The following is a 27,515-nucleotide window of genomic DNA, read 5'->3' as shown; positions in this document are numbered from 1 at the left end:
GGGTTGATGGCTGTGCAGGACTTGATGTAAGATAGGATATGGGCAGCAGAGTTTTGGATGAGCTATTATGGAGAATGGGATGCAGAACAGGAGAGCATTGGAATAGTTGAGTTTGAAGTTGGCAAAGGTGTGAATTTAGCAAGTGTGTTTATTTATTTTTCATTCGCCAAACTCCTGCATCACCACCTCCCCAATAAAAGTTTGTATTTATGTGGTTTAACTCTTGAAAGACCCAAAACAGTCTACTGCTCGCATTGTTTCTTGGTTAGCCATGTGGAAACACATGTTTGCGCCTCACAACCAAGTGACTGACAAATCCACACAGTTCTGATATGAAGTATGCATTCTCTCCTTACAAGGATGTACCCCACTTGGCTAAACCCAGAAAGTTTAGGTGCAGGGTGGGAGAACTAACAGTCCTCATAATGTGTGCAGGGGTACTGCCAGAGTTTAACTAACTAAAACAAGGTAAGCTACTAGCACAGAGAACTGTTAAACTTTCTGCTGCTTATGCAGCAAGGGCCATTGTCCTGCATGGTTATTCGGAGCCAAATAGGACGAATATCAGCCACCAAGTCTGCCCCTCCAGGTTTCATGAGTGAGCTAGTGTGGCTGGTCCAGAGTGGACTGGTCAACAGTGCCCGGGAGTGCTTTTGTATTAGTGTTTAATTCACTGCCACTTCTCGTCTAGGAATGCCCACCTTGAAGAAGTTCTGCTCCTCTCTCCGACGGGATTTCCGTTTGTCTCTTTTACCTTGTTCATCTTCATTGCTTTCTGTTTCCCTTCTCGTGTTTGATCAGGTATCTACCAAAACTCGACACTTCATCTAGACTCATCTTTTGTTTCTTAACTTGTCCCAGTACCATCTCTTTTTGTCTTGCACCATCATCCCTTTTGTCTCTTAATCTCTCCTGCCTTCCATCCTATCACAGACCTTCCCTTTTGTTCTTTCCTCTTCTCCCCCCTCTCCCTGCCCCTACATTTGCTTAAAAACCTTTTACATCTCCAGCTTTTTCCAGTTCTGACGAAGGGTTATCGACCTGAAACGTTAACTCTCTTTCTCTCTCTACAGATGCTGCCTGACCTGTTAAGTATTTTCAGCAGTTTCTGTTTTTAGTACTGTGAACCTTCTTGGCTCAGGTATCAGATTACTGAGCCTACCACAGAGGGTTGACTTGGTTCCATTCTTTTATCACCAGACGTGTCATCTTGGAACTGCCTCAACCCCAAGGAGGAGGATAGTCCATGGTTGGCCTTGAGACAACTGGCAAGTGTGCGTTTGAGCCCTTGCCAGGTGGATAGCACGTACCACGCGCTCCTCCTGAGTGGCATGGTGAGCTGCAGAACTTGCTATAAAATATGAGAGTGTGTGAGTGTATTGTCACCATTCTCCTGACCACAGCACGAACCCACGGATCACAGCACACGCGCACACCACCATGGATAGGTGAGAACATATTCACATACCCACCTCCAGGTATCACCTTTCCTTCCTGCAGCTGTTGCCCCAAGTCTCAGACTTTCCTCATGAGATGTATGACGCACATCTGCCTTAAACATTGCAGAAGAAGAAGAACCTATGAAGAGCTGCTTACAGCATGCCAGCCACTTTGATGTTTTAGATGTCTAAGTCGAGTGTCCTGTTTCAAATTTACTGATTACCTGATGGTATTAGGGCGTATAAGGCAGTTATTCTTCATGGTACAGAACCACTTGCTATGTAACACAAAGAGCAAGATTTGGGACCAAACTGAGGTGGATTTTTTGGCAAAAAGGGTGACTAGGGACACACTGTTATTGAGCATCCCTATTTTTCTGTTTGGGTGTCACAACACTAAATAGGATGGCTTAACTCTCATCCATGCCTTAATCCCATCAGTAGTAGTACCAAAGCTAAATCTATTTTGAGAAAAATATTTAATAAATTTTTGTTGAAATTAATTTAGTTTGAAAAGTAAAAGTGAAAAGCATTAAGTAGTTTGTGTAGATAAATGTTTCATTTCACAATGTTTTGCCCTACTTTTTAAATCATTTCAAATATATCAGTCAACTTTAAATATATTGATTATTTTCTTCAGTTCTGAATCATTTTCTTTGCTTGTATTTAATTTAAATGACAACAAAAGCCAGTGTTGTATGTCTTTGGTTTCAACACTTCTCGAATGGTTAGTAAGCAGTTTGTTTCCACCTGTAGTCTCTCAATTGCCTTACACAGTGAGTGCTGCATCAATATTTTTTTAAATTGGACTATTACAGTGAATTATTGACTATCATCATTTTTGACAGGTTTTTTTTGAACAGTAGATGACTACTTTAGGAACAACAAGGGAATTGTCTAGGAGTAGCTCAGTTGAGATCAACAATGTTGTGCTGTAAGGTTCTCACAATCTATTTATGTTTGTATGAGTTTAAATGCAACTTAGGGCATATCAGTATAGTGCTGATAAATCCAGAACAGTTCCAAGTGTATCATCACTGCAGAGTCCTGTGGTGTATGTGCCTTTAAGAGCCCCCTGTGTACTGTAATGCCGGTAATGGCCACTCAGGCTATATAAGCCTGTATATTGTCTTGTATCTGTTAGTTCACCTCCAGACTTTGTTCAGTAAACACCTGTGAAACCTACTCCTGCCTTCCGTGTCTCTATTAACACACGGATACAACAGGCCCACTACAACCCAACACTACCGATTCGGTTGGCATGTGATGCGTCACCTTACGGCATTGGAGCGGTGCTGTCACACAAATTCCGTGACGGTTCAGAGAGGCCAATAGCCTGTGCGTCGCGCTCGCTAACCTCAGCCGAGCGTAACTATGCCCAGATTGACAGGGAGGCCCTCAGCCTGGTGTGGGGGGTGAAGAAGTTCAATCACTATCTACACAGACAAAAATTTACCTTGTTGACTGACCATCAACCCCTCGTCTCCATATTCAACCCTAAAAAGGGTGTTCCCATTATGACAACGCAAAGGCCACAGAGGTGGTCCCTTTTCCTAGGGGCACACCAATATGACATAGAATACAAAGGATCAAAACAGCATGGGAATGCTGACGGTTTATCGCGCCTACCGTTGCCAATGGTAGAAGAGGCACCTACAGTAGACCCAGTGGAGATGTTCCGCTCAACCATAGTGGAATGTCTACCAGTAACAAATTCTGCCATTGAAAAGGAAACAAGAAATGACCCGACTCTCTCACGAGTCTACGATTTAACGGTGAAGGGATGGCCAGCACATGGCGAACCACTGTTGCCAGCATTCTCGCAAAGAAGAGAACAGCTGTCAGTGTGCCGAGGAACCTTGATGTGTGGATCCAGAGTGGTGATTCCACCCAAACTCCAGGATAAAGTGCTAAAGGAGCTTCACGAGGGGCATCTGGGTGGAGTGAAAATGAAGAACCTAGCCAGAGCGTTTGTGTGGTGGCCAGGTATCGATGGAGACATCGAAGAAATGACCAAGAGCTGCCTAGGATGCCAGAAGGTCCAAAACGCCCCACCACAAGCCCCTCTACATCCATGGGAGTGGCCCTCATCTCCCTGGCAAAGGGTACACATCGACTTTGCTGGTCCATTTATGGACTCAATGTTCTTAATCGCGGTTGATGCACACTCCAAGTGGCCGGAGGTAATAAAGATGTCCTCCACCACCACGGAAAAAACCATCACAGTATTAAGGACCATATTTGCCAGGAATGGGCTGCCTGAACAGATCTGTTCTGATAATGGACTGCAATTTGTGTCCGAAGAATTCAGGAAGTTCTTAAAAAACAATGGGGTTAAGCAATACACGTCCGCCCCATACCATCCCGCCACCAATGGATTGGCTGAAAGGTTTGTCCAGACCTTCAAGAAGGCCATAAAGGCCATGGGTAATGAAGACATAAAACTTCAGCATAAGGTAGATAACTTCTTGTTTGCATACAGGAATGCAACACGTGGTTACAAACCAAACTCCCGCCATGATGTTCTTCAATAGAAGCCTAAGATGCCGGCTGGATTTGATCAAGCCAAACATCAGAAGGGACGTGGAGAACCGGCAATTTCAAGGCATGAATGAAAGGCCAACTTGAACCTTCCAGATAGGTCAACAAGTTTTGGCCCGGGACTACCGTACCGAGAAATGGCAGCCTGGAACTATTTGCACACGACTAGGACCGCTGATGTATACCGTGGACATTGGAGAAAGCATAATAAGGCGCCATGCTGACCAGATCATAGAGTCATCCGAAAAGGGACAACCTACACCACAACTCTATACGCCTAATGATGAAGTAGAGATACCCATAGTATATACCTCCGATCCGGTGATACTGGAACCAGATGAACCCGACACTGGCATTCAAGCCGAATCAGCCTTGCCAAAAGAACCTACTACACCACCAGAAACTAATACACCACCGAGGCGTTATCCGGACCGAATCAGGAAGCCTCCAGAAAGACTGACTTATAATTGATTAACTGCAGCAATGTGTAGATTATTGTTCTTGTAACATGTTAATTAATGATTACTTAAAATATTATGTACTGGTTGTCTAAAAGGGGAGGAATTGTGGTGTATGTGCCTTTGAGAGCCCCCTGTGTACTGTAATGCTGGTAATGGCCACTCGGGCTATATAAGCCTGTATATTGTCTTGTATCTGTTAGTTCACCTCCAGACTTTGTTCAGTAAACACCTGTGAAACCTACTCCTGCCTTCCGTGTCTCTATTAACACACGGATACAACAAGTCCCACCTGAGATTGTGATCTAGAATAGAGTCACGTTGTGTCAACTTTAATAGATGACCTATGACAACCCCTTGAATCAAACATGCAAAAAGGATACAACATTGCATTCGCCCTATGCCTACATATCAGTGGGTGCCCAACCACCCAGGTCCATAGATCATGCTCTGGTTGGTAAATATAATTGTGATCAGGTAATACCAGGCACAACTCTAGATGCTCTGTCTTCATCCAAAGTTCATAGAGCTGCACTACATATAAGGAGTCGAGTATAGTGCATTCCTTATTATTTGTCTCTTTTGGGAGGTAAGCAAAATCTTTAAGTTGAAATAAATAGTAGAATAAGGCTTAATTTGTGTGGTTTTAGCTTTTTGGTCAGATCAGTTAACATCATATATTGTATTTTGATGATACATTGATAAATGGAGTTTTAAACTAGAATATGTTTTTAAAAATTGTTTTTAATCGCACATTTAAGTCAGATAGATTAAAGAAAAGCCAAGCTTACAATTAATGTAGAGTTCAAAGTTACCTGGTCCCATCTTAAAAAGAGTGCACTGTGCACATTGCCTGGCATGCCACATGCATACCTGCACATTGCCTGGCGCATGCATACCTGCACATTGCCTGGCGCATGCATACCTGCACATGTGCAGTAGGACACTGAAATACATAACTTGGTTGATACAACTGAGGTGGTATAATTCAATAAGCCTCACTCATGGCAATACCTTAGTGCTAACCAAGATCATCAGTCATGAACCTAAAGATACTTCATCTTCAACTGTACGTTTAAATTCTGCTCCCTTACATTGTCAGTGTTACTGATAAACACGGCAAATACTTGGCAAGCATCGGCCAGCTGAGCTAACTGCTGATGTGCCCCAGTACATAAAATAAAGTAGCTTTCATTAAAAATAAGTGTTATTGCTGCATTTTGCTATGGTAGCTGAGCTGTGGTTTCAGTCTATATTCATATGGAGTGAAGGGGAAAGGCTGCATTTTGTCAGTGAAGAATGGGGCTTGGAGCCATAGGGAGGTGGTGAGAGCGGGACCTGGAGAGAGATGAGACGAGGAACCTGAAGCTGTTCAGAGTGGTAGTAGAAGGACCTGGGGCCCAAGAGTAGGGCCAGGTAGAGGTTCAGCTGTGGAAGGAATGGGGAACCTCATGGCTGTTAGGCTACAGTGAAAAGTAATTATAGTTTGAGAGTGGTTGTTTATGTGACTTAATTAATCAAAAATTACACTACAGCTGTGAGGGAAGATTTCTTTTGCACACTAGACATAACAAAATTGTAATTGGGTTCTTTATCTGTTTATGATATCACTAAATATTGTGCACAAATAAAATCCTCCCCTCTCATTATTCCTAAAAAAGTAATAACAAATATGTTATTGAAAAGTTTTGTTATCAAGTTGCCTTAAATTACCACTTTGGCATATTAGAGGAGAGGATTCCCTCTGAGGAAAGCCAAATGTGCTCTTGGCATTCCACAAACTCAGTCTATTCATACAGCTTTATTGGTCAGAGCTGAAACTAAAATATCTGTCTTTCTCAAGGAAATTTAAGGTAGATGCAAAGGAATTGATTTGATTGCTCTCATTGCTGTCCTTTGGAAATTAAGAAACACGCAGGTTTTGTGTTGTACCATAGTTTGTGTTGATACATGATCACCTTATTTCTATCTCTGCGAGCCTTGAGAATGGATGCTGATGACACATTTAAAAAATTGATTTTTTTCCTCTAAAATATAAGAGTATTAGACAGTGACATTTTTATACATCAGACAAAACATCAAATTTTTGCTTTTAGTAGTGGCAGATAATTTACGATTTTTGCCATTACATTAGGATCAAAATCTACCAAACCCCAGTGTACTGCAACTCTGCCTTTATCCATGGCCCTCAGCATTGTGTCATTGGATGTTGGGTGGGTGTATAACCCTCTGTTGGGGTTGGGTGGGTGTGTATTGTTGCATTGTTGATTTGGAGTGAGTAACTGATAATGGAACTATAACACTATTGAATTTCTGACCTAACAAACAGGTCCCAGTCCAGCTTACTGTAGTGGGGTGAGATCCACTGCCTAAAAATAAAGGTTAATTTCTGGAGGATTGCATTTTAATTTTTATTTATTTGTGGGCAGTGTCCTGGACAGTCCTAGCAGGCTGGATGAAGAACACAGGCTGATTGCTAGGTATGCTGCCAGACTGGCTGCAGAAGCTGGAAACACAGTAAGTACCACAGCCTTCCTTATTACACTAATCCACTTATTTCAGACCTTGGGCTTGACAACCAACATCCAATAAATGACAGTTATTTAGTTCAAAAGATGTGGATGACTAGGTTTTTGTAAGATGTAGAATAATAGACCTTTGCCTTGGTTTTAGGGCATTCATCCGATCAAAGGGTTTCAGACAGTGTTATGAATCCTAGGAGTGAATTGAGTGGTTTGCAATGGTTGTCTGAACCCAAAGGTATAATTACAGCCTTGACATGCCTCCAGAGCATATCTCGTATATAAAACATTTAGCTTGTGGTAGTTTTATGTTTTAGCTTGGTTATCTGCTAGAAGCTGTCATTTCGATCCTGGCACTCTGTTAGATACCATTCATTTGTACCCACTTGCTTGATGAGCAAATTCCCTTTTCTTCTTTAGTTTCTTACGTTTTTGTCTTCATGAGGAAGAAGAATCAAGGACGATTTTGGATACAGTGCACTTAGGGGCAACTGAAACAATTTACATAGTCACAAATTTGGAAATGAATAAAAATTGGTTTGTCAAATGTTTTTTCATGATGCCAGTCATGCCCAAACTTCTGCATACTAGTCTTTTGTAATTTCACTGGCACCAGAATGTGGAAGAAATTAATTTACATGAAATCGTCCGTTGCAGCATTAACCTCTGGCACAATGCTAAAAAATGTCTGCTTCAGTATTAAAAATATACATTGATTTGGAATAAGTATTGAAAACAACAGCAAAAGATCACATCTGTCCCAATTCCTCTGTCACACTTCACATCAATCCCCAGGATCCATGCATGATAGAACCATTGATGATTTCACTAACTATTCGGGTGGGGAGGGGGGTTGCGAGCAGATGAAATACCAGTTTTCCTTCCCCTCCTCTCCCTCAGGTTAAATATAACTTGTGACAAACAGCATAATATTGGGACCTGCTCCCATGTCCCCACCATTCCACTTGTAACCTGAGAAAGAGTCAGAGAGTACTTTCTCCCCACCCCTTCCAATTTACCATTTCCCTGTGGAGGGATGACTTGTCTGCCAGTCAAGTCCTTGTAGCAGTGAGGTTATGATTAGGAACCTGATGGCATGGGGATCAAATAGTTGTTAAAACTGAGCAAGTTAGGAGTAAGAAGGGAAATCAGGTTGAATTTTCTTTTTTATACAAAGGGTCATAGACTTGTGGAGCAAGTTACAGGGAACGTTCTTGAAGCAGTTAAGCCAACTAGGGGTGTTTATGGAGAAAGAAGCATTTGAGATATATGGTAAGATGCTACGTAGATATTCAATCTGTCAAAAAGAGATGAACTTGTTGGGCCTCATGGTCTTTACCTGTTTTTAAATATTCTCTGTTCAGACCAAATACATTCTAGTGGAGTTAAAGCTCTTGTGAGATTTTAAATCTGTATGCACACTTACACCTGATGAGCTTATTTGTAGTTTGAGTCGATACAGACACTTGTAGGTTAGCCTATCTGTGTGCTGTCTGTTACTCTGCAAACAGCTGCATCTGCTGGGAGTTAAAGGCAACTTCCTGTCTGAAAAGCATATGCATAATAATGTATGTAACATCTAGAGCGCAATAGTGAGTAAGGGTATTAGATATTGGAAAGACTAGTGTAATCATCTTCAGCCCCCACCGCAAACACAGTACCCTTGCCACTGACTCTGTACCCCTCCCCAGTCACTGTCTCAGGCTGAACCTGTTTGAAACCTTGGCATCTGAGCTGAGCCTTTGACTGCATACCCTCTCCATCACAAAGATCGCCTATTTCTATCTACCTCTGTAATATCGCCTGCTTCTGCCCCTACCTCAGCCTATCTGCTGCTGAAACCATTATTCATGCTTTTGTCACCTCCAGACTCTGCTATTCCAATTCTGTTCTGGCTAACCTCCCATCCTCTAACTTCAGCTCATTCAAAACTCTGCTGCCTGTATCCTAGCCTGCATAAAGTCCCGCTTGCCTATTACCCCTATCCTCATTGTCCTCTCTTGGCACCCTGCTCCCCCAACACCTCAGATTTAAAAGTTCTCAACAGGAGAAGCTGAACTAGCTGATGCCTGGAAGATACATGATGGGCATCTTTTCCATAAGATATAATTTGTCCATGACAGTAACTTGAGGCCTGAATCAGTTGTAGTTTTTGTAGCTTTGGATTTCTAAGTTGAATGTATTACAGGTATCAATGTTATTGATATCGCAGACTGTGTGTGGGTGGAGTTCGCTTTTGTCTCTTCACAAAAGTCATTTCAGTCCTGGAGGCTCAGTGATTTACAGGAACCAGACATTTCCTTTTTGTTGATAACTTTGCTTAGAGAGCATTTTAGTCATTCCTGCCCTGCTGATTCTTTGCTGTACCTTGGCAGTTATGAAAACGTTGCTAATCCCTTTAAGAATTAGTTGATGAAATTTGAGTACAAACGAAGTAGGATAAATTGTACATGTAACAACTGGAGTTATTTACTGCAATTACAAATCTTACGGTTCATGGCTTTTCAAGATTGTCTCTAAGTATAGCCTGGCCAACAGTGCATGTGATAAATTGCACTACTTTTTTGCAGGGCCATCAGATGAGACAAACCACCAGAGAGTGAACTAAAGATAAAAGGGGGGAAAATAGAAATCTGAAATATAAATGCAAATTTCTCAGTATGCACAGAAGCCTTGTTCATATGTGAAAATAGAAAAAATGGGTTGACGTCTCGCATAGAGAGCCATCACCAGATCTCAAGTCAGAGAAGTTAGGAAGAATTTTAACCTGTTGTTGTTTCACTATGGCGACATCTAGTAGTTAATATTAATTGTGCCCTAAACTGCCGAAGACTAAACTATCTAAGAGGGAGAACAAAAATCATATGCATCTCACATCACCTGGCAGCTGAGCTGAAGAGTGACATTGGCATCATGTACCTCAGAACCATTCATGGCCCAATCTAGACAGCCGGAGTAGAACATTGGATTGTTGAGGAGAGAGGAAGGCAAAATATAATAAAATTAACTGCTGATTATGTGGTTGTTAAAATGTTTTATTTATTATTTTAGCAGCGTTCAACATCAGAAATGGCTTTCAACTTCGATGCCAACAAGCAGCAGCGGCAGCTAATTGCAGAACTGGAAAATAAAAATAGGTAAGAAAAATCACATTAAAATCACAGAGCAGTGACATCGCAGGAGCTCTGATTCTAGCAGTGTTTTGTATCGCGGGCTGAGTTCATAAAACAATCTCGTACTCCGATTCTTTAAATCACTACTTATCAGTAGACAAAAAAGGATAGTAAGAGCTGCAAAAAGAGAATACGAATAGAAACTTGCAAGGGATATCCAGATTAACACAAAACATTTTTTACATTGTATTCGAAGAAAAAGAGTGTAGTCAAAGGTAATGTGGGCCCTTTAAAAACAGATGCAGATAATATTGCAAATGAAAATAAGGAAATGGCAGAACTGCTAAATAATTACGATAGCAAAATACTGCAGATGTTGGAAATCCGAAATAACAACAGAAAATGCTGGAAAAACTCAGCAGGTCAGGCAACATCCGTGGAGAGAAATTTGAGTTGACGTTTCGGGTTGGACCCTTCTTCAAAACCCTGGGGTTTTGAAGAAGGGTCCAACCCGAAACGTCAACTCAAATTTCTCTCCACGGATGTTGCCTGACCTGCTGAGTTTTTCCAGCATTTTCTGTTGTTATTTCTGCTAAATAATTACTTAGTGTCAATCTTCACAGTAGAGGAAGAGGATAATTCACCTGACATTCCAGGTAAACTAATCATGAAACAAGGACTGGAACTCACTAAAGTTAATGTAAGCAAGGAAATAGTATTAGATAATATAATGGCACTGAAGACTGACAAATCCCCAGGACCTGAAGGTCTCCACCCCAGGGTTTTAAAGGAGGTAGGTGAGGAAATTGCAGCTGCTTTAGCCATAATCTTCCAAAGCTCTCTCAATTCAGGAATTGGCCCTTCAGATTGGAAAATTGCAAATGTAACTCCATGATTTAAGAAAGGTGCGAGAGAGAAACCAGGAAATTATAGACCTGTTAGTCTGACATCTGTTGGGGGAAGTTCTTGGAATCTATAATTAAGGGCGGAGTGACTGAGCACTTAAAATTTGATCTGATTAGAGAGAGCCAACATGGATTTGTGACGGTTAGGTCATGTCTAACGAACCTAGTTGATTTTTTTGAGGAAGTAACTAAATTGGTAGATGGGAATGTCTATGGATATAGTTTATATGGACTTCCAGAAGGCATTTGATAAGGTTCCATATAAGAGACTTGTGGTGTATGTGCCTTTTAAGAGCCCCAGGTGTGCTGTAATGCCGGTAATTGCCACTCGGGCGATATAAGCCTGTATATTGTGTATATCCGTTAGAACCCCCCCCCCCCCAGACTTTGCTTCGTAAATACCTATGAACCAACTCCTGTCTTCAGTGTCTTTATCAACACACGGACACTACAGTGGCGACGAAGTGGAAACGGACTTACCTGCAATTCGGCAGCACCTCAAGGACATCGATTCCTCGGGCGTCCAGAAGACTCAAGGAAGTGAGAGAAGCTGTGGTTTCACCAGCTGGCCAAGCTGGTGGCAGGTACTGCGCTAATCCTTCCTGGGCGTCAGGCTGGGGCTCCAGCGACTGGCTCTACAGCTGAGACAGGCAGCGAAATCGGAGGCAAGCAATAACGGACTGGGAGGGAGCACGCGGGAGACGGCCGGCGCGGCAAGCAGGTCAGCGTTCAGACCTCCGGCGGGAACGAGTCTCCAACAGTAAATTAAATTTTTTTTAAAAAGAACGGAAACCGCAGTAAACAGCGTTGTTATCGGCAGCAGCGGCGGGAAAGCGCGGGAAGCGCCATATCTTCGCTACAGAAAAGAAAAAAAAGCGCGGGAAGCGCCATATCTTTTCTGAAATGCCTAAGTCTGGCAATATTGATGCTTTTGATAGCGAAATAGAGGATTGGACCACATACGTGGAAAGAGTAGAGGTATATTGCACTGCAAATGGAATAGAAGATGAAAAAAAAGCTTCAGTACTTCTGAACTTAACGGACTGTTATGAAATTTAATCACTCCAGCCAAACCAAAGGACAAGAATTTTAAAGAAATTGTTGATACCCTGCAGGAGCACTTAACACCGCTGCTGATAGCGGAATGATTCAAGTTCTTCAAGAGAAATCAACACAAGAATGAAAGTAACACTGATTACCTAACCGAATTAAGAAAGCTATCAAAGTACTGCCAATTTGGGGCAGGACTATCAGATTATCTTCGAGACAAATTCGTTTGCGGTCTATTAAGTGAAGGAACACAAAAAAGGCTGCTTTCTGAAAAAGATTTAACATTGGACAAAGCTTTCAGTATGGCTGTATCATACGAAGCAGCAGCAAAAGGAGCTGCAGAGATACAACAAAAGACACAGGACTTCGGCACCCATGAAATGACACAGGGTTTCGAAAGATGTTATCGCTGCGGCAGATCCACCCATAACCAGAGGGACTGCTGGCTCAAGGACAAAGCATGCAGACAATGCAGAAAGATTGGACACATTGCACGGGTATGCCGATCTGGACAAAATAAATCCACTGACAGAAAAAAAAAAAATCAATAAATAAAAGTACAGGAAGGTACAAATGATGACGGACAGTAGCTCCGAAGACCAGAAGAGCGATAGCGACTTCGAAAACAAGAGACTAAGCTGTCTCAAATTACATAATGCACTTGCCAAAGATGATTACCAAACCATTTGGGTTACCCTCACAATAGCAGGGTCCTCAGTTAAAATGGAGCTGGATACAGGATCAGCTCTAACCGTAATAAATCGACGGGATTACGAGAGGCTATTTTTGCATATACCTCTAAAAGACACATCCATTATCTTAAAAACATATACGGGGCAGAAAGTATACCCCAAAGGAAAAATAAGGCTGCCTGTTGTATACAACGGCAAAGAAATACAAAAGTTGTATTTATACATTCTACAAGATGGTGGTCCACCGTTGTTGGGACGTGAATGGATCAGGAAGATACGTTTAGACTGGCACTCCATTCAGGCACTGACGGTGACCAGTAAGGAAAAAAACAATGATGACATCATACCTGAACGATTAAAAGACATCTTGGCCAACGCCAAAGAAGTGTTTCAAGAGAAACTAGGAACCTTGAAAGGCATCACCGCCTCAATAAAAGTGGAAGATGCAGCAATTCCCAAATTTTTTAAGGCAAGACCAGTGCCATACGCAATACGTCCAGCAGTCGAGGCAGAGCTGGAGAATTTGGAAAAAGCAGGCGTTTTATCCAAAATAGATTGGAGCGAATGGGCAACACCCATCATTCCAGTCATGAAAAAAGCATTGAATAAAGATAAATCTGAAGAACAGAGAAAAATTTGCATCTGTGGTGACTTCAGGGTTACTGTAAACCCGGTCCTTCACACGGTACAGTATCCTCTTCCGAGGATAGAAGATATTTTCGCCTCACTATCCGGAGGGAAACGTTTCACCAAAATTGACTTGGCACAGGCATATCTACAGATGGAGGTTGAGGAGGCCTCTAAAAAGTATCTCACGATAAACACACACAAAGGCCTGTACCAGTACAATCGACTGGTTTTTGGAGTAGCATCAGCTCCAGCTATCTGGCAAAGAGCTATGGAGCAAGTCCTGCAAGGGATTCCGGGGACTCAGTGCTACCTAGACGACATCCTTGTAACAGGAGAAAATGACAATGAGCACCTTGCCAATTTGGAGCAGGTGCTCACTAGGCTGAAAGAACGGGGCCTACGAGCGAATCGCCCCAAGTGCGAATTTTTCCAAAATCAGATATATTGTGGCCACATAATTAATAATGAAGGGTTGCATAAGTCGCCTGAAAAAATTGAAGCGGTCATAAAAGCCCCAGCCCCTGAAAATGTTTCACAATTAAGGTCGTTCCTGGGATTAATAAATTACTATCATAAATTTTTACTGAACTTATCAACTCTTCTACACCCTCTTAATGAACTTCTACAAACAGGAGTGATTTGGAAATGGAACGAAGACTGTAAACGTGCCTTCCATAAATGCAAAGACTTAATCACATCCGAAGAAGTTTTGGCTCATTACAACCCATCACTGCCAATCAGACTGGCGTGCGATGCATCCCCTTACGGCATAGGAGCAGTATTATCCCATAAATTCCCTGATGGCTCAGAACGGCCGATAGCTTTTGCGTCACGCTCATTAAACTCAGCTGAGCGTAACTATGCCCAAATCAACAGGGAAGCATTCAGCCTGGTATGGGGAGTGAAGAAATTCAACCATTACCTACACGGACAAAAATTTACCTTGTTGACTGACCATCAACCCCTCATCTCCATATTCAACCCTAAAAAAGGTGTTCCCATTATGACAGCGCAAAGGCTACAGAGGTGGTCCCTTTTTCTAGGGGCACACCAATACAACATAGAATACAAAGGGTCAAAACAGCATGGGAATGCTGACGGTTTATCGCGCCTACCGTTGCCAACGGTAGAAGAGGCACCTACAGTAGACCCAGTAGAGATGTTCCACTCTACCATAGTGGAATGTCTACCAGTGACAAATTCTGCCATTGAAAGGGAGACGAGAAATGACCCGACTCTCTCACGGGTCTACGATTTAACAGTGAAGGGATGGCCAGCACATGGCGAACCACTGTTGCCAGCATTCTCGCAAAGAAGAGAACAGCTGTCAGTGTGCCGAGGAACTTTGATGTGTGGATCCAGAGTGGTGATTCCACCCAAACTCCAGGATAAAGTGCTAAAGGAGCTTCACGAGGGGCATCTGGGTGGAGTGAAAATGAAGAACCTAGCTAGGGCGTTTGTATGGTGGCCAGGTATCGATGGAGACATCGAAGAAATGACCAAGAGCTGTCTAGGATGCCAGAAGGTCCAAAACGCTCCACCACAAGCCCCTCTACATCCATGGGAGTGGCCCTCATCTCCCTGGCAAAGGGTGCACATCGACTTTGTTGGTCCATTTATGGACTCAATGTTCTTAATCGCGGTTGATGCACACTCCAAGTGGCCGGAGGTAATAAAGATGTCCTCCACCACCACGGAAAAAACCATCACAGTATTAAGGACCATATTTGCCAGGAAATGGGCTGCCGGAACAGATATGTTCTGATAATGGACCGCAATTTGTGTCTGAAGAATTCAGAAAGTTCTTAAAAAACAATGGGGTTAAGCACTACACATCCGCCCCATACCATCCCACCACCAATGGATTGGCTGAAAGGTTTGTCCAGACCTTCAAGAAGGCCATAAAGGCCATGGGTAATGAAGACATAAAACTTCAGCACAAGATGGATAACTTCTTATTCGCATACAGGAATGCAACACATATGGTTACCAACCAAACTCCCGCCATGATATTCTTCAATAGAAACCTAAGATGCCGGCTAGATTTGGTCAAGCCCAACATCAGAAGGGACGTGGAGAACCGGCAGTTTCAAGGCATGAATGAAAGGCCAACTAGAACCTTCCAGATAGGTCAACAAGTTTTGGCCCGGGACTACCGTACCGAGAAATGGCAGCCTGGAACTATCTGCACACGACTAGGACCACTGATGTATACCGTGGACATCGGAGAAAGCATAATAAGGCGCCATGCTGACCAAATCAGAAAGTCATCCGAAAAGGGACAACCTACACCACCACTCTATACATCTAATGATGAAGTAGAGATACCCATATCTACCTCCGATCCAGTGATACTGGAACCCGATGAACCCAACACTGGCATTCAAGCCGAATCAGCCTTGCCAGAAGAACCTACTACACCACCAGAAACTACTACACCCCCGAGGTGTTATCCGGACCGAGTCAGGAAGCCTCCTGAGAGACTGACTTATAATTAATTAACGACAGCAATGTATATTATTTTGCTTATAACATGTAATTAATAATTACTTAAAATATGATGTACTGGTTAGCTAAAAGGGGAGGAATTGTGGTATATGTGCCTTTAAGAGCCCCAGCTGTGCTGTAATGCCGGTAATTGCCACTCGGGCTATATAAGCCTGTATATTGTGTATATCCGTTAGAACCCCCCCCCCCAGACTTTGCTTAGTAAATACCTATGAACCAACTCCTGTCTTCAGTGTCTTTATCAACACACGGACACTACAAGACTGTTAGCTAAAATTAAAGCTCATGGAATTGAAGGCAAATTATTGACCTGGTTAGGAGGTTTGTTAGTTGGGATAATGGGGATGTACTCAAATTGGAAGGAATTGACTAGTGGTGTCCCACAAGGATCTGTGCTGAGGCCTCAGCTATTCACTGTATTTACTAATGATTTAGATAACACAATAGAGAGCCATATATCAAAGTTTGCCACTGACAAAAAGATTAGTGACATAGTAAGTAGTGTAGATGGGTGCATAAAATTACAAAGAGACATTGATAGATTAAGTGAGTGGGCAAAACTGTGGCAGATGGATTTCAACGCAGGCAAGTGTGAGATCATCCATTTTGGACCAAAAAAGGATAGTGTATTTTTTAAATGGTGAAAAGCTAGAAACAGTGGAGGTCCAAAAGTTTTAGGGGTTCGTGTACATGGATCACTAAAATGTAGTGGTCAGGTACAAAATATAATCAAAAAGGCTAGTGGAATGTTAGCCTTTATATCTAGAGGGCTAGAATATAAAGGGAAGGAAGTTTTGCTACAGCTATACAAAGCCCTGGTTAGACCACACCTGGAGTATTGTGTACAGTTCTGGGCACACACTTTAAGAGCGCAGCACAGATTCACAAGAATGTTACCAGGGCTCCAATAGTTAAATTATGAGGCAAGATTACATAATCTAGGCTTGTATTCACTGACATATAAAAGGTTAAGGGGTGATTTGAATGAGGTTTTTAGGATTTTGGAAGGAATCGATAGGGTAGATAGAGAGAAATCTTTTCCTCTGGTGGAGGAGTCTAGGACAAGGGGACAGAACCATAAAATCACAGCCAGGCCATTCAGGAGAGCAGTTAGGAAACACTTCTAAACACAAAGGCCTAGAAATTCGGTGGAGCCCCAAATGGGGCGCCAAGCTCGCCTGGGTGCCGGAATTACTGCTGCGAACGGAGCAGTTGCGCCCGCCGGAAATTCAGTTGGAGCGTCCCAAGAGGGACACGGGGCGCTGCTCGAGGCGCCCCCGCGTCCCTCTTGGGGCGCTGAAACTGAATATCGCAGCGCAACGTGCCGCAGCGCCACACGCTGCGGCACGGCGCGCTGCAGTACTGCAGGCCTTCCTCCCCTTCTTAAGGGGGACGGGCCTGCACCAGCGTGATGATCGATCGCGAGTGCCGGCAAAAGAGCCCGACACCGAGGAGAAGTGCCGGGCTCTCGGGACACAGCCGGCACTGCCCGGGGGGTGGGGGGGGGGGAATCAGGAGGCTGGGGACGGAGGTGCTGGCAGGCGGCCACCGAAAAAATGGCCGCCCCGCACCTCCACCTTAATTTGCGCCACTACCACCACAGGTAGGCCCCGTGAACCGGGCGCAATTTGCGATCGGCGTAACAGAGGTGGGCACAACCAAATATCGCAATCAGGGCGCTGCGCACACCGATGACGTCATCGGTGGCGGCGCAGCACAACAGGCTAACGCCGCCATTAGCGCCCCGCTAAATATCGCGGGAGGCGTGGCTAGTGGCGCTAAAGCCACTGAGTGCCCTTTTTAGGCGCTAACTGGTGGCACAGCCCACCGACTTTCTAGGGCAAAGGGTGGTAGAAGTGTAGAACTTTCTCCCACAAAAAGCATTAGATGCTAGCTCAATTAATATTTTTAAATCTGAGAGCAATAGATTTTTGCTAGCCAAGGGTATTAAAGGAAATGGAACCAAGGCAGGTAAATGGAGTTAAGTTACAGATCAGCCATGATCTCATTGAATGGTGGAACAGACTCGAGGGCTGAATGGCCTACTCCTGTTCCTATATGCACCTACTGTAAGATCTGGCGCCTTAGTCACTTCCTGCTACATGTTTTTACACCCTTGAAATAAATGGGCACAATGTATGGCACAATTTAAAAGATTGTCAGTTTATCAAACAGGGAACAATTTTATACTAATTATGAACTCTATGTAAATACAACATTTTTGTTTAGAATTAGGTTGTTAACTGGTGACTTCCTAATGTTCATTGAAATCCTCAAAACACGTACTTCATAGTGACACAGAATGTGCAGTATAACTGAAGTGAGTTCAGGATTCAGCTTCGGGTGTGAAACCATCTCGAGGAGGATTAGTCTTGTACCATTTCAGTTTCACATTGGCTGCCCTGTAACAGTGTGAAGTGAACTTCATAAAATTAAGTTGTAAAAATTTTCCAGGTACCTGTACTCCAATAGAGCATCTCATTCCTCCCCTTGTACTGATGCTTGTGGCAGCTCAGTGGGATTTCCTCCCTCCCCCTCCCCCTCCCCCCCCTCCCTCTCTCCCTCTCCCCCTCCCTCTCCCCCCTCCCTCTCCCTCCCTCCCATGATTAAAGCCCCAGTAATTACAGCTAAGAAGAAGGCTATTCATCACTTCATGCCTCTGCTTATGCCTGAATTTGCTCGTCAACAAGAGCTAGCTACTCTAATTCATTTTCCTGCAGCAGATTGCCGAGGGGCACAGTGGAATCATATAGTGTGCAGAAATTTAAGGAATAAATGGATAGATATTTGAGGGAGTGGGTGATTGAGGTATTCACTTTTTTAAGATGGTCAGATGGCTATGCTTTCCTATGTTCCTACCCCTTTTACTCCCAGTCAGAATGTATTTAACCTGTATCTTATTCATCCCATGATTAAATACCTCCCACTACTCGTTCACTGTTTCATCTGTTATTTTTTTTAATTGATCTAAACTCAGTCTCTTTCATCTACTGAAATGAGCTAATTTCCAATACAATGGGCAAGAAATTTGGGTGTGCCCATTGGGGATCGAGAGCTGTCCTTGCATTTGAATAGTGAGGCCTGAGGCACACCCAATATTGAGCTTCGGGCCTCATTACCATCGAGACAGTGAGCTGTGGACAGTAACAGACAGCTCACTGGTATAGTGGGATGGAAGATCGGGCCTCTGTAATTCCAGAAGCGACCCTTAAGTAAGTGAAGGCAACTGGAAAATGGGGCGATTTGGAAGGAAGGTAGTGATGACTGTAACATTTGCATATCGAATTATCATTGGCCCGCAGGCATCTGTAAGGAATACCTATTATATTCACATGTGATCACATGCTGAGTTGTCATTGGCCTGCAGGCATCTGTAAGGACTACTAGTGTTTGGAAGACCCAGGCTAGGGGTCCAAATGCCAGGCTTTTCCCCAAGGTGCTGTATGAGTAAGATCACAGACCAAATGCTTAATAAAATAGTTAAACTGTAATACTCCGTTGTCATGCAATTTATTAGTTTTATACAAAGTGTGTAAAACAAGACATGGTGTCAGAACAGGGATTTGAAATGGACATCGTTGGAGCTCCCTTGCCTCGAATGGATTGGGGATCTTTGAACTTACGTGGAGAATGGCTCAAGTTCAAGCAACATGTGGAGTGGATGTTCTCGGGTCCGCTGAAAAGCAAAGGGGAGGAAGAAAGATGCAGCTACCTACTCCTGTGGATCGGAGAAAAAGGGAGAGACATTTTTAACACATGGTCTCTCACTGTGGATGAAGCAAAGGTACTGAAAAGTTATTTTGACTGTTTTGAATCATATGTGATGCCCAAGACAAATACGATATTCGCTAGGTACAAGTTTCAGGAGAAAGTACAAGGAGCTAGTGAGTCATTTGAACAGTTTGTGACTGAGTTAAAACTGCTGGTAAAAGACTGTGAAATTGCAGATAAAGATGAGATGGTCAGAGACCGCATCGTGTTTGGAATACATTCAGCTAAAGTGAGAGAGAAACTTTTGAATGTTGGGTCCGGGCTAACGCTGGACAAAGCTATGGACATAGCTAGATCGCACGAGATAGCCCAAGCACAGTTGAAAACCATAACTGGCGCCATGAGCAGCTCGCGTGAACAGACAGTGCATGCAGTTAATAGACACACACCAAAGAACACCACCCAGAGAGCGTGTTTCAGAACAGAAAGAACAGAGAGAGTTCTAAAAATGAGCGACACAGACATAAAACGCTTCAAAAACTGTGGATATTGTGGAAACAAGATGCACGGGGAAAAGGAGCAATGCCCTGCCAAAGGAAGGCAATGTGCTAAATGGAACCACTTTGATAAAGTTTGCAGGACTGTTTTTTGAAAAGCAGTACACACAGTGAGTGACAGCCAAATGCCAGATACAGAGCCAAATGCAGAGGAACTGTTTATTGATTCTGTGTCACAGATTTCAGAGACTGAGCAAGCCTTTGCAGGTATTGAGATAGGAAAACAGGGCACAGAGCTTAAGTTTAAACTAGACACTGGAGCTCAGGTTAATGTAATTCCTCTGAGTGAGTATCACAGCTTGAAGGATGACTGTGAGCTACAGCCCACCTCATGCAGACTGACCAGCTATGGGGGTGAGCAGCTCATTGTAAAAGGCACATGCGTGATGAAATGCAAGTGCAAAGAAAGCGACATGATGTTGGACTCGAGCACCTCCAGTGCTAAGTCTAAGGCATGTTTAGACATGGACCTCGTCAAGCTAGTGCTATCATTGACAGCACCAGTTGAGAAGCAGACAGTCCCATGGAGGAGTTTGCTGACGTTTTCAAAGGAATCGGACTATTCCCAGGTGAATGCACTATTCACCTTAACCCAGCAGCAACCCCTGTGGTTTGCCCACCGAGAAGGATACCCCTTGCTCTACGTAGTCGCCTGAAGGAGGAGCTGCAGAGCATGGAGAATACAGAAATCATCGTCCAGGAAACAGAACCGACAGAGTGGGTCAACGCGTTAGTAGTGGTTGAGAAACCACGTACAGGCAAGCTCAGAGTCTGTCTCGACCCCAGAGATTTGAACAAGGCTATCAAACGCCCTCACTACCCTCGACCAACGCTAGACGACATCACACCCAAGCTAGTGGAAGCACGTTACTTCAGTGTAATGGACGCACGATCAGGATACTGGAATATCAAGCTCACGGAAGAGTCATCTAAGCTAACAACGTTCAACACACCATTTGGACGCTACTGATTTCTGCGTTTACCATTTGGTCTTATCTCAGCTCAGGATGAATTCCAGCGGAAGATCGACGAAACCTATGAAGGCCTCGATGGAGTAGTCGCAATCGTAGACGACATCCTCATCTATGGCAGGAATAGAGAGGAACATGACAGGAACCTCCGTGCGATGCTACAAAGATCACGAGAGAAAGGTATCCGGCTCAACCCCGAGAAAAGCATAATCGGATCCACCGAGATCAGTTATTTTGGGCATCGCCTCTCAACTGATGGCATTAAGCCGGATCCAGAGAAAATCTCCGCCATCAAGAAGATGGAGCCGCCGAAGAACCGCGCAGAGCTAGAGACAGTACTAGGCATGGTTAACTACTTAGCCAAGTTTGCCCCGAGCCTCTCCAAAATCAACGCACCCATGCGTCAGTTGCTCAAACAATCCAATGAGCTCCTGTGGGACAAACAACATGACACAACATTTCAGAAAATGAAAGACTTAATCACCAGAGAACCAGGACCAGTTCTTGCCTACTTCGACCTCAACAAAGAGCTCAGACTACAAGTGGACGCATCAACGGACTAGGCGCAGTATTACTGCAAGAAGGAAAGCCCATCGGCTACGCTTCCAGATCTCTCTCAGACAGTGAAATCAACTCTGCTCAAGTCGAGAAAGAGCTATATGCTGTTTGGATGTAAGCGTTTCCACCAGTACGTCTATGGCCGACAAGTCATTGTGGAATCCGACCACAAGCCCCTCGAGTCAATCATGAGGAAGCCACTAGCCGCAGCCCCACCAAGGCTACAGAGAATGATCCTTCAGCTACAGAAGTACGACTTCACAATCATTCACCGTCCAGGCAAAGACATTCCTGTCGCAGACACGCTCTCCAGAAAGTCTCTTAGCTACGAGGACAGCAGCCTCAGTGAAGGCATGGATGTGCAGGTGCACATGGTGTACAACAGCTTACCTGTGAGTGACTCAAAACTGAAGGAGATCCGAGCAGGAACAGAGAAAGATGCACAACTCACACTGCTGAGCAAAGTCATACATGAAGGATGGCCTGAGGAAAGGAGGAAATGCCCTCAGAGCATATCTGAATTCTGGAACCACAGAGACGAACTGTCACAAATCAACAGAATCGTCTTCAAAGGGGAGAAAATCATCATTCCTACCAGTCTCAGAGAAGAGATGTTGACAAAAATTCATGCTGGGCATATGGGCATGGAAAAATGCAAACAAAGAGCACGTGACATTATGTTTTGGCCCTGAATGTGCAAACACATTGAGGACATTGTCGGAAAATGTTCCATTTGTCTAGAACGCCGCCCATCAAATGTCAAAGAGCCCATGATACCTCACCGTATCCCAGACAGGCCCTGGCAGGTCACGACAACGGATCAGTTCACATGGAACAACGAGGACTACATCGTGACCGTTGATTACTACAGCAGATTTTTTGAACTGGACAAGCTTCACAGCACCACATCTGCAGCTGTGATCCACAAGCTAAAGGCAGCCTTTGCCAGGCATGGCATGGTAGAGACTTTAGTCTCAGACAATGGCCCCCAATACAAATCAAAAGAGTTCAAGTCGTTTGCCAAGGCATGGGATTTCACACATGTCACATCAAGCCCACATTACCCTCAAAGTAATGGCCTTGCTGAAAAAACTGTCCAGATTGCAAAAACACTCATGGACAAAGCCAAAGCGGACAAAAGAGACCCCTACATCAGTCTCCTTGAGTACCGCAATACTCCGGTTGACAACTTCAAGTCACCAGCGCAGCTGTTGATGAGCCGCAGACTTCGCTCAATCCTTCCAAGCACCAGCCAGCAGCTGCAGCCAGAGGTCGTCAGCTGCAAGCAAGTGCATGCAAAACGTGTACAGAGACAGCAACACCAAAAAAGATACTATGACAGGTCAGCTAGACTACTGCCGCCGCTGCACAATGGGGAATCCGTCAGAATCCAGGAGCATGACTACTGGAAGCCAGCAGTCGTCATCCAGCCAGCTGACACTGAGTGATCGTATCACATCCGCACCCCAGAAGGACAGGTGTACCGCCGCAATCGCAGGCACCTCCTGAACACCAAGGAACAACACCGTCATTCCGACGAGAGGATCAGTTCAACAGAGTGTGATGAACAGAGCAATACACAAAACACATCATACTTACCTGAACTTGAATTGTTGACCGATTCAGGAGCATGCTCAATTTCATACCACACAAGGTCGGGACGAGAGGTCAAGCATAGAGTTATCCTTGACTTGTGAACTGTCAAAGGGTGTAGGCGGATCGCTGCCCTAAAAAAAACTGTACATCGTTATTGAAACATTGAGATGTTTTCAGTGCTAGTTAAATGCTGAGTTTACTTATATGTTTATGCTACCGAGAACATTATGTAGAAGCAAGGTTTAAAAGTAATGCATAACATTTTTCTTTTAAAAGAAAGGGGATGTAACATTTGCATATTGAATTATCATTGGTCCGCAGGCATCTGTAAGGAATACCTATTATATTCACATGTGATCACATGCTGAGTTGTCATTGGCCTGCAGGCATCTGTAAGGACTACTAGTGTTTGGAAGACCCAGGCTAGGGGTCCTAATGCCAGGCTTTTCCTCAAGGTGCTGTATGAGTAAGATCACAGGCCTAATGCTTAATAAAAGAGTTAAACTGTAATACTCCATTGTCCTGCAATTTATTAGTTTTATACAAAGTGTGTAAAACAAGACAATGACTGGGAGAGAAGGTAGTGGTGGTGTAGGGTCAGAAGGAGCACTTTTAAAAATCTTATCTTGTCGGTTGCTGCCTGCAGCTGCCCCTTTAAGGATTGCCTGTTAGACCGCACATTGACCTGGTTTCCTGATTGCAGCCGGTGCAAACCAATACTGCAGTGGGGGCCTCAAAAAGGTGTTAGGCGCCTAATTTGCATATGCAAAGGTATCATGTCTGTTTCAGGTGTGGGCACTGCACACCGATTTTTTTTGTTGGCCTTAATCAAAATGGCGGGTGGCTCACTTCTGGCTCATAATGAGCGTGCATTTCCTGCCCGCCATATTGGAGGCTTAGGGGGGGTGTTTAGCCCCTGAAAAATGGGCAACGCATTGCCAAACTTTTAGGCCAATATCTTTGCCTCCTGTTTTTCATTATCTGTTTTCAATGTGAACCTAATTAAGTTATAGTCACTATTTCCCAAGTATTTTCTTACCTCCAGGTTATTTATTTGTTCTAAAAACAGAAAATGCTGGAAATACTCAGCAGGTCAGGCAGCATCTGTGGAGAGAGAAACAGAGTTAACGTTTCAGGTCGATGACCCTTCGTCTGAACTGGAAAAAGCTGGAGATGGAACAGGTTTTTAAGCAAGTGCAGGGGCAGGGAAAGGGGGGGAGGGGAGGAAAGAACAAAAGGGAAGGTCTGTGATAGGATGGAAGGCAGGAGAGATTAAGAGAGATTAAGAGATGGTGCAAGGCAAAAGGAGATGGTAATGGGACAAGTTAAGAAACAAAAGATGGCTCTAGATGAAGTGTAAATGGCACTGGCAGAATGAAAGACGGCTGCCATGTGGGGGAGAGAAAAAAATATATAATAAATAAAATAAATGGAGAAAAAAAATAATGATAGGGGCAGAGGTTATGGTCTGAAACTCTTATGTTGAGTCCAGAAGGCTGTAAAGTGCCTAATCGAAAGATGAGGTGCTGTTCTTCGAGCTTACGTTGAGCTTCATTGGAACAGTGTAAGAGGCCGAGGACAGTGAGGTCAGAGTGGGAGTGGAGCGGAGAATTAAAGTGACAGGTGACCGGAAGCTCAGGGACACCCTTACGGACAGAACGGAGGTGTTCTGCAAAGTGGTCACCCAATCTGCGTTTGGTCTCCCCAATGTAGAGGAGACCGCATCGTGAGCAGCAAGTACAGTATACTAAATCGCAAGAAATAGAAGTAAATCGCTGTTTCACCTGGAAGGAGTGTTTGGGGCCCTGGACAGTGGGAAGGGTGGAGGTAAAAGGGCATGTGTTGCATCTCCTGCGCTTGCACGGGAAGGTGCCGGGCGAAGGGGAAGGGGTGTTGGGGGTGATAGAGGAGTGGACCAGGGTGTCGCGGAGGGAGCAGTCCCTTCTTTTGGCAGAGAATATATAAGTGTGACTAGTAATGTGTACAACCATGCTAAAATGCAGTGTAAATAGTTGCCCCCTATGTAAGATTTCCTCATGTGAAGAAGTCAAAGAAAGCTGAAAGGGACAATGGGGGGAAGATGTGTTTGGTGGTGGGATCACGCTGGAGATGGCGGAGGATGATTGTATTTATTTGTTCTACCTTGTTAGCCAGAATCAGATGGCAGCTGTAAATGGCAAAAAGGAGATGCAATGGAGCAGCTCAAGTTAATGACCTCTGATTTTCCCTCCCTTCCTATGGAGTCAGGCCAGGCTTCCACTCACTATTGTCCTTCAGTGATTGTGGAATCAGAGGTGTGATGCCGTGCTTTAGTACAACTCATGGCTGCCCATTATTCCGCTACTGAATGCTTCTTCAAAGGATCTCCATGTGTTTTTCTTTAAATGTACTCATGCTGCCTCCAATAAAGAACTGCTCACAGTTGGATTGCAATTCTTTCTTGGATTTTCCGAAGACATATTCAGCCACCAGAAGCCCTAAAAGCAAGAAAGCACTGGAGCCATAGGTTTAGTGAGTGTGCACTTGAGTTTGAAAACTAAGTTGCCAGGAACCATAAATGTAATCTTGTATTTCACAAGAAAGGTGCAAGACCAGTAATGTACTTAAGGGAAACATTTAACTCACTGATCTGATGATCACACTACTTGGCAGCTGCCAACGACTCCACAGAGATGCTTTCAGTTCCCTTCACATGCTCTTAGACGGTTCAGTTAGGAATAGAAATAAATTAATTCAATCAAGGGAGCATTACAAAGAATTACAGGGAACAATATAGTTCTGTAATGTTAACTCAACAGATTAATCCTCAAAGCCCTCCGTCTTTTGGCAGAGAATATATAAGTGTGACCAGTAATGTGTACTAACCATGCTAAAATGCAGTGTAAATAGTTGCCCCCTATGTAAGTTTTCCTCATGTGAAGAAGTCAAAGAAAGTTACCTCTGAGAATATTGCGTAACAGGTGTCTGTCACTGGGACATATTTCTTTTGCAGTGGAGATAGATACCTGCAATGCACTGTTTGAGTGCTCACAACATTGACCTCTGCTCTTTACCCCTGGATTTGGGCTCTGATTCTCAGGAACTCAGTGAAGAGCAGAGGTCGGCAATGTGCAGAAGATATGGGGTCAGTTTCCACATGTACACTGATGACATTCAACTCTACCTCTCCAACCCCTCCCTCGACCCCTCCACTGCCTCTGTACTGTCAAATTACTTGTCCGTCGTGCAGTCATGGATGAACCACTATTTCATCCAGTTGGGAAGACCAAAGCCATCATCTTCGCCGCCCACCACAAACGCCGTGCCCTTGCCACTAATTCCATTCCCCCCTCCCTGGCTACAGTTCCAGATTGAATCAGACTATTTGCAACCTTAGCTTCCTATTCAACCCAAGCATTAACTCCTGACCCCATATTCTTTCCATCACAAAAAAACCCTACTTCCTTCATCCCAGTTTCAACTCGCTGCATCTGAACCTCTCATCCATGCCTTTGCCACCTCCAGACTTGACTGTGCCAATACTCTCATGGCCAGCCTGCCTTCCATCCTATATGCTCTGTAAACTTCAGCTCATCCAAAACACTGCTGCCCATGTCCCACTCTGCACCAGATCCTGCCCACCCATCACCCCTGTCCTTGCTGACCTACATTGGCTCCCTGCTCCACAACACCTCCAGTTTAAAATTATTCTTCTCATTTCATGGCCTCACTCCTCCCTATCTCTGTAACCTTCTCCAGCCTTACAGCCTCCCTCTCCCCAGAACTCTTTGTTCCTCCAACTCTGGCCTCTTGTGCATCCTTCCCTCCCTTTGCCCCACCATTGGTGGCCATGTTTTCAGCCACTTAGGCCTGATGCTCTGGGAACTCCATCCCTGAACCACTCCACTATTCCACCTGCCTCTCTTTATAAGATTCTGCTGAAAATCCACCTCTTTGACCCTTTTTAATATCTCCTCCTTTGGCTCTGCGTCATCTAAGTCTCTGAAGCACCTTGGGATGTTTTTCTATGTACGATCTATATAAATGCAATTTGTTGGTGTTGAGTATGTACACTGTTTTACTAATATTGCTATCTACTACCATAACTGGAATACATTCCAAATAGATGATGCAAGGAACACCACTTTTTAAGAGATAAGTTTGTTTAGTCACTGTTTAGAATTAGGGGAAGTTTGATCGTGGGACAGTTGTGAGGAACTCCACATTTAGAATTAATTTTAATTTAAGGATAGTTATGAATACATCTCCATATTGGCTAGTAATC

General features: G+C 44.0%; 1 protein-coding gene across 15 annotated transcripts in view; it reads left to right on the top strand.

Annotated features, from left to right (window-relative positions):
- Positions 1-27,515, top strand: part of dtnba (dystrobrevin, beta a) — a 694,100-nt gene that overhangs the window by 540,121 nt on the left and 126,464 nt on the right. For 14 of the 15 annotated variants that reach the window (XR_015079517.1, XM_085996923.1, XM_085996913.1 and 11 more), the window contains exons 12-13: positions 6,868-6,955; positions 10,012-10,097. Coding sequence is in view for 14 of the 15 variants with exons in the window: in XM_085996923.1 (XP_085853049.1) it covers positions 6,868-6,955; positions 10,012-10,097 (174 nt within the window). In the remaining variant the exon portion in view is untranslated. The remainder of the gene's footprint in view (positions 1-6,867; positions 6,956-10,011; positions 10,098-27,515) is intronic. The other variant, XM_085996920.1, reaches the window with a different exon arrangement.

This window comes from Somniosus microcephalus, chromosome 9 (genome assembly GCF_052327205.1).
Source record: "Somniosus microcephalus isolate GS21.2 chromosome 9, FLI_Smic_1.0, whole genome shotgun sequence".
NCBI lineage: Eukaryota > Metazoa > Chordata > Chondrichthyes > Squaliformes > Somniosidae > Somniosus > Somniosus microcephalus.
The sequence above is the reverse complement of the archived record's forward strand: the minus strand, read 5'-3'. Positions and strand labels throughout refer to the sequence as shown.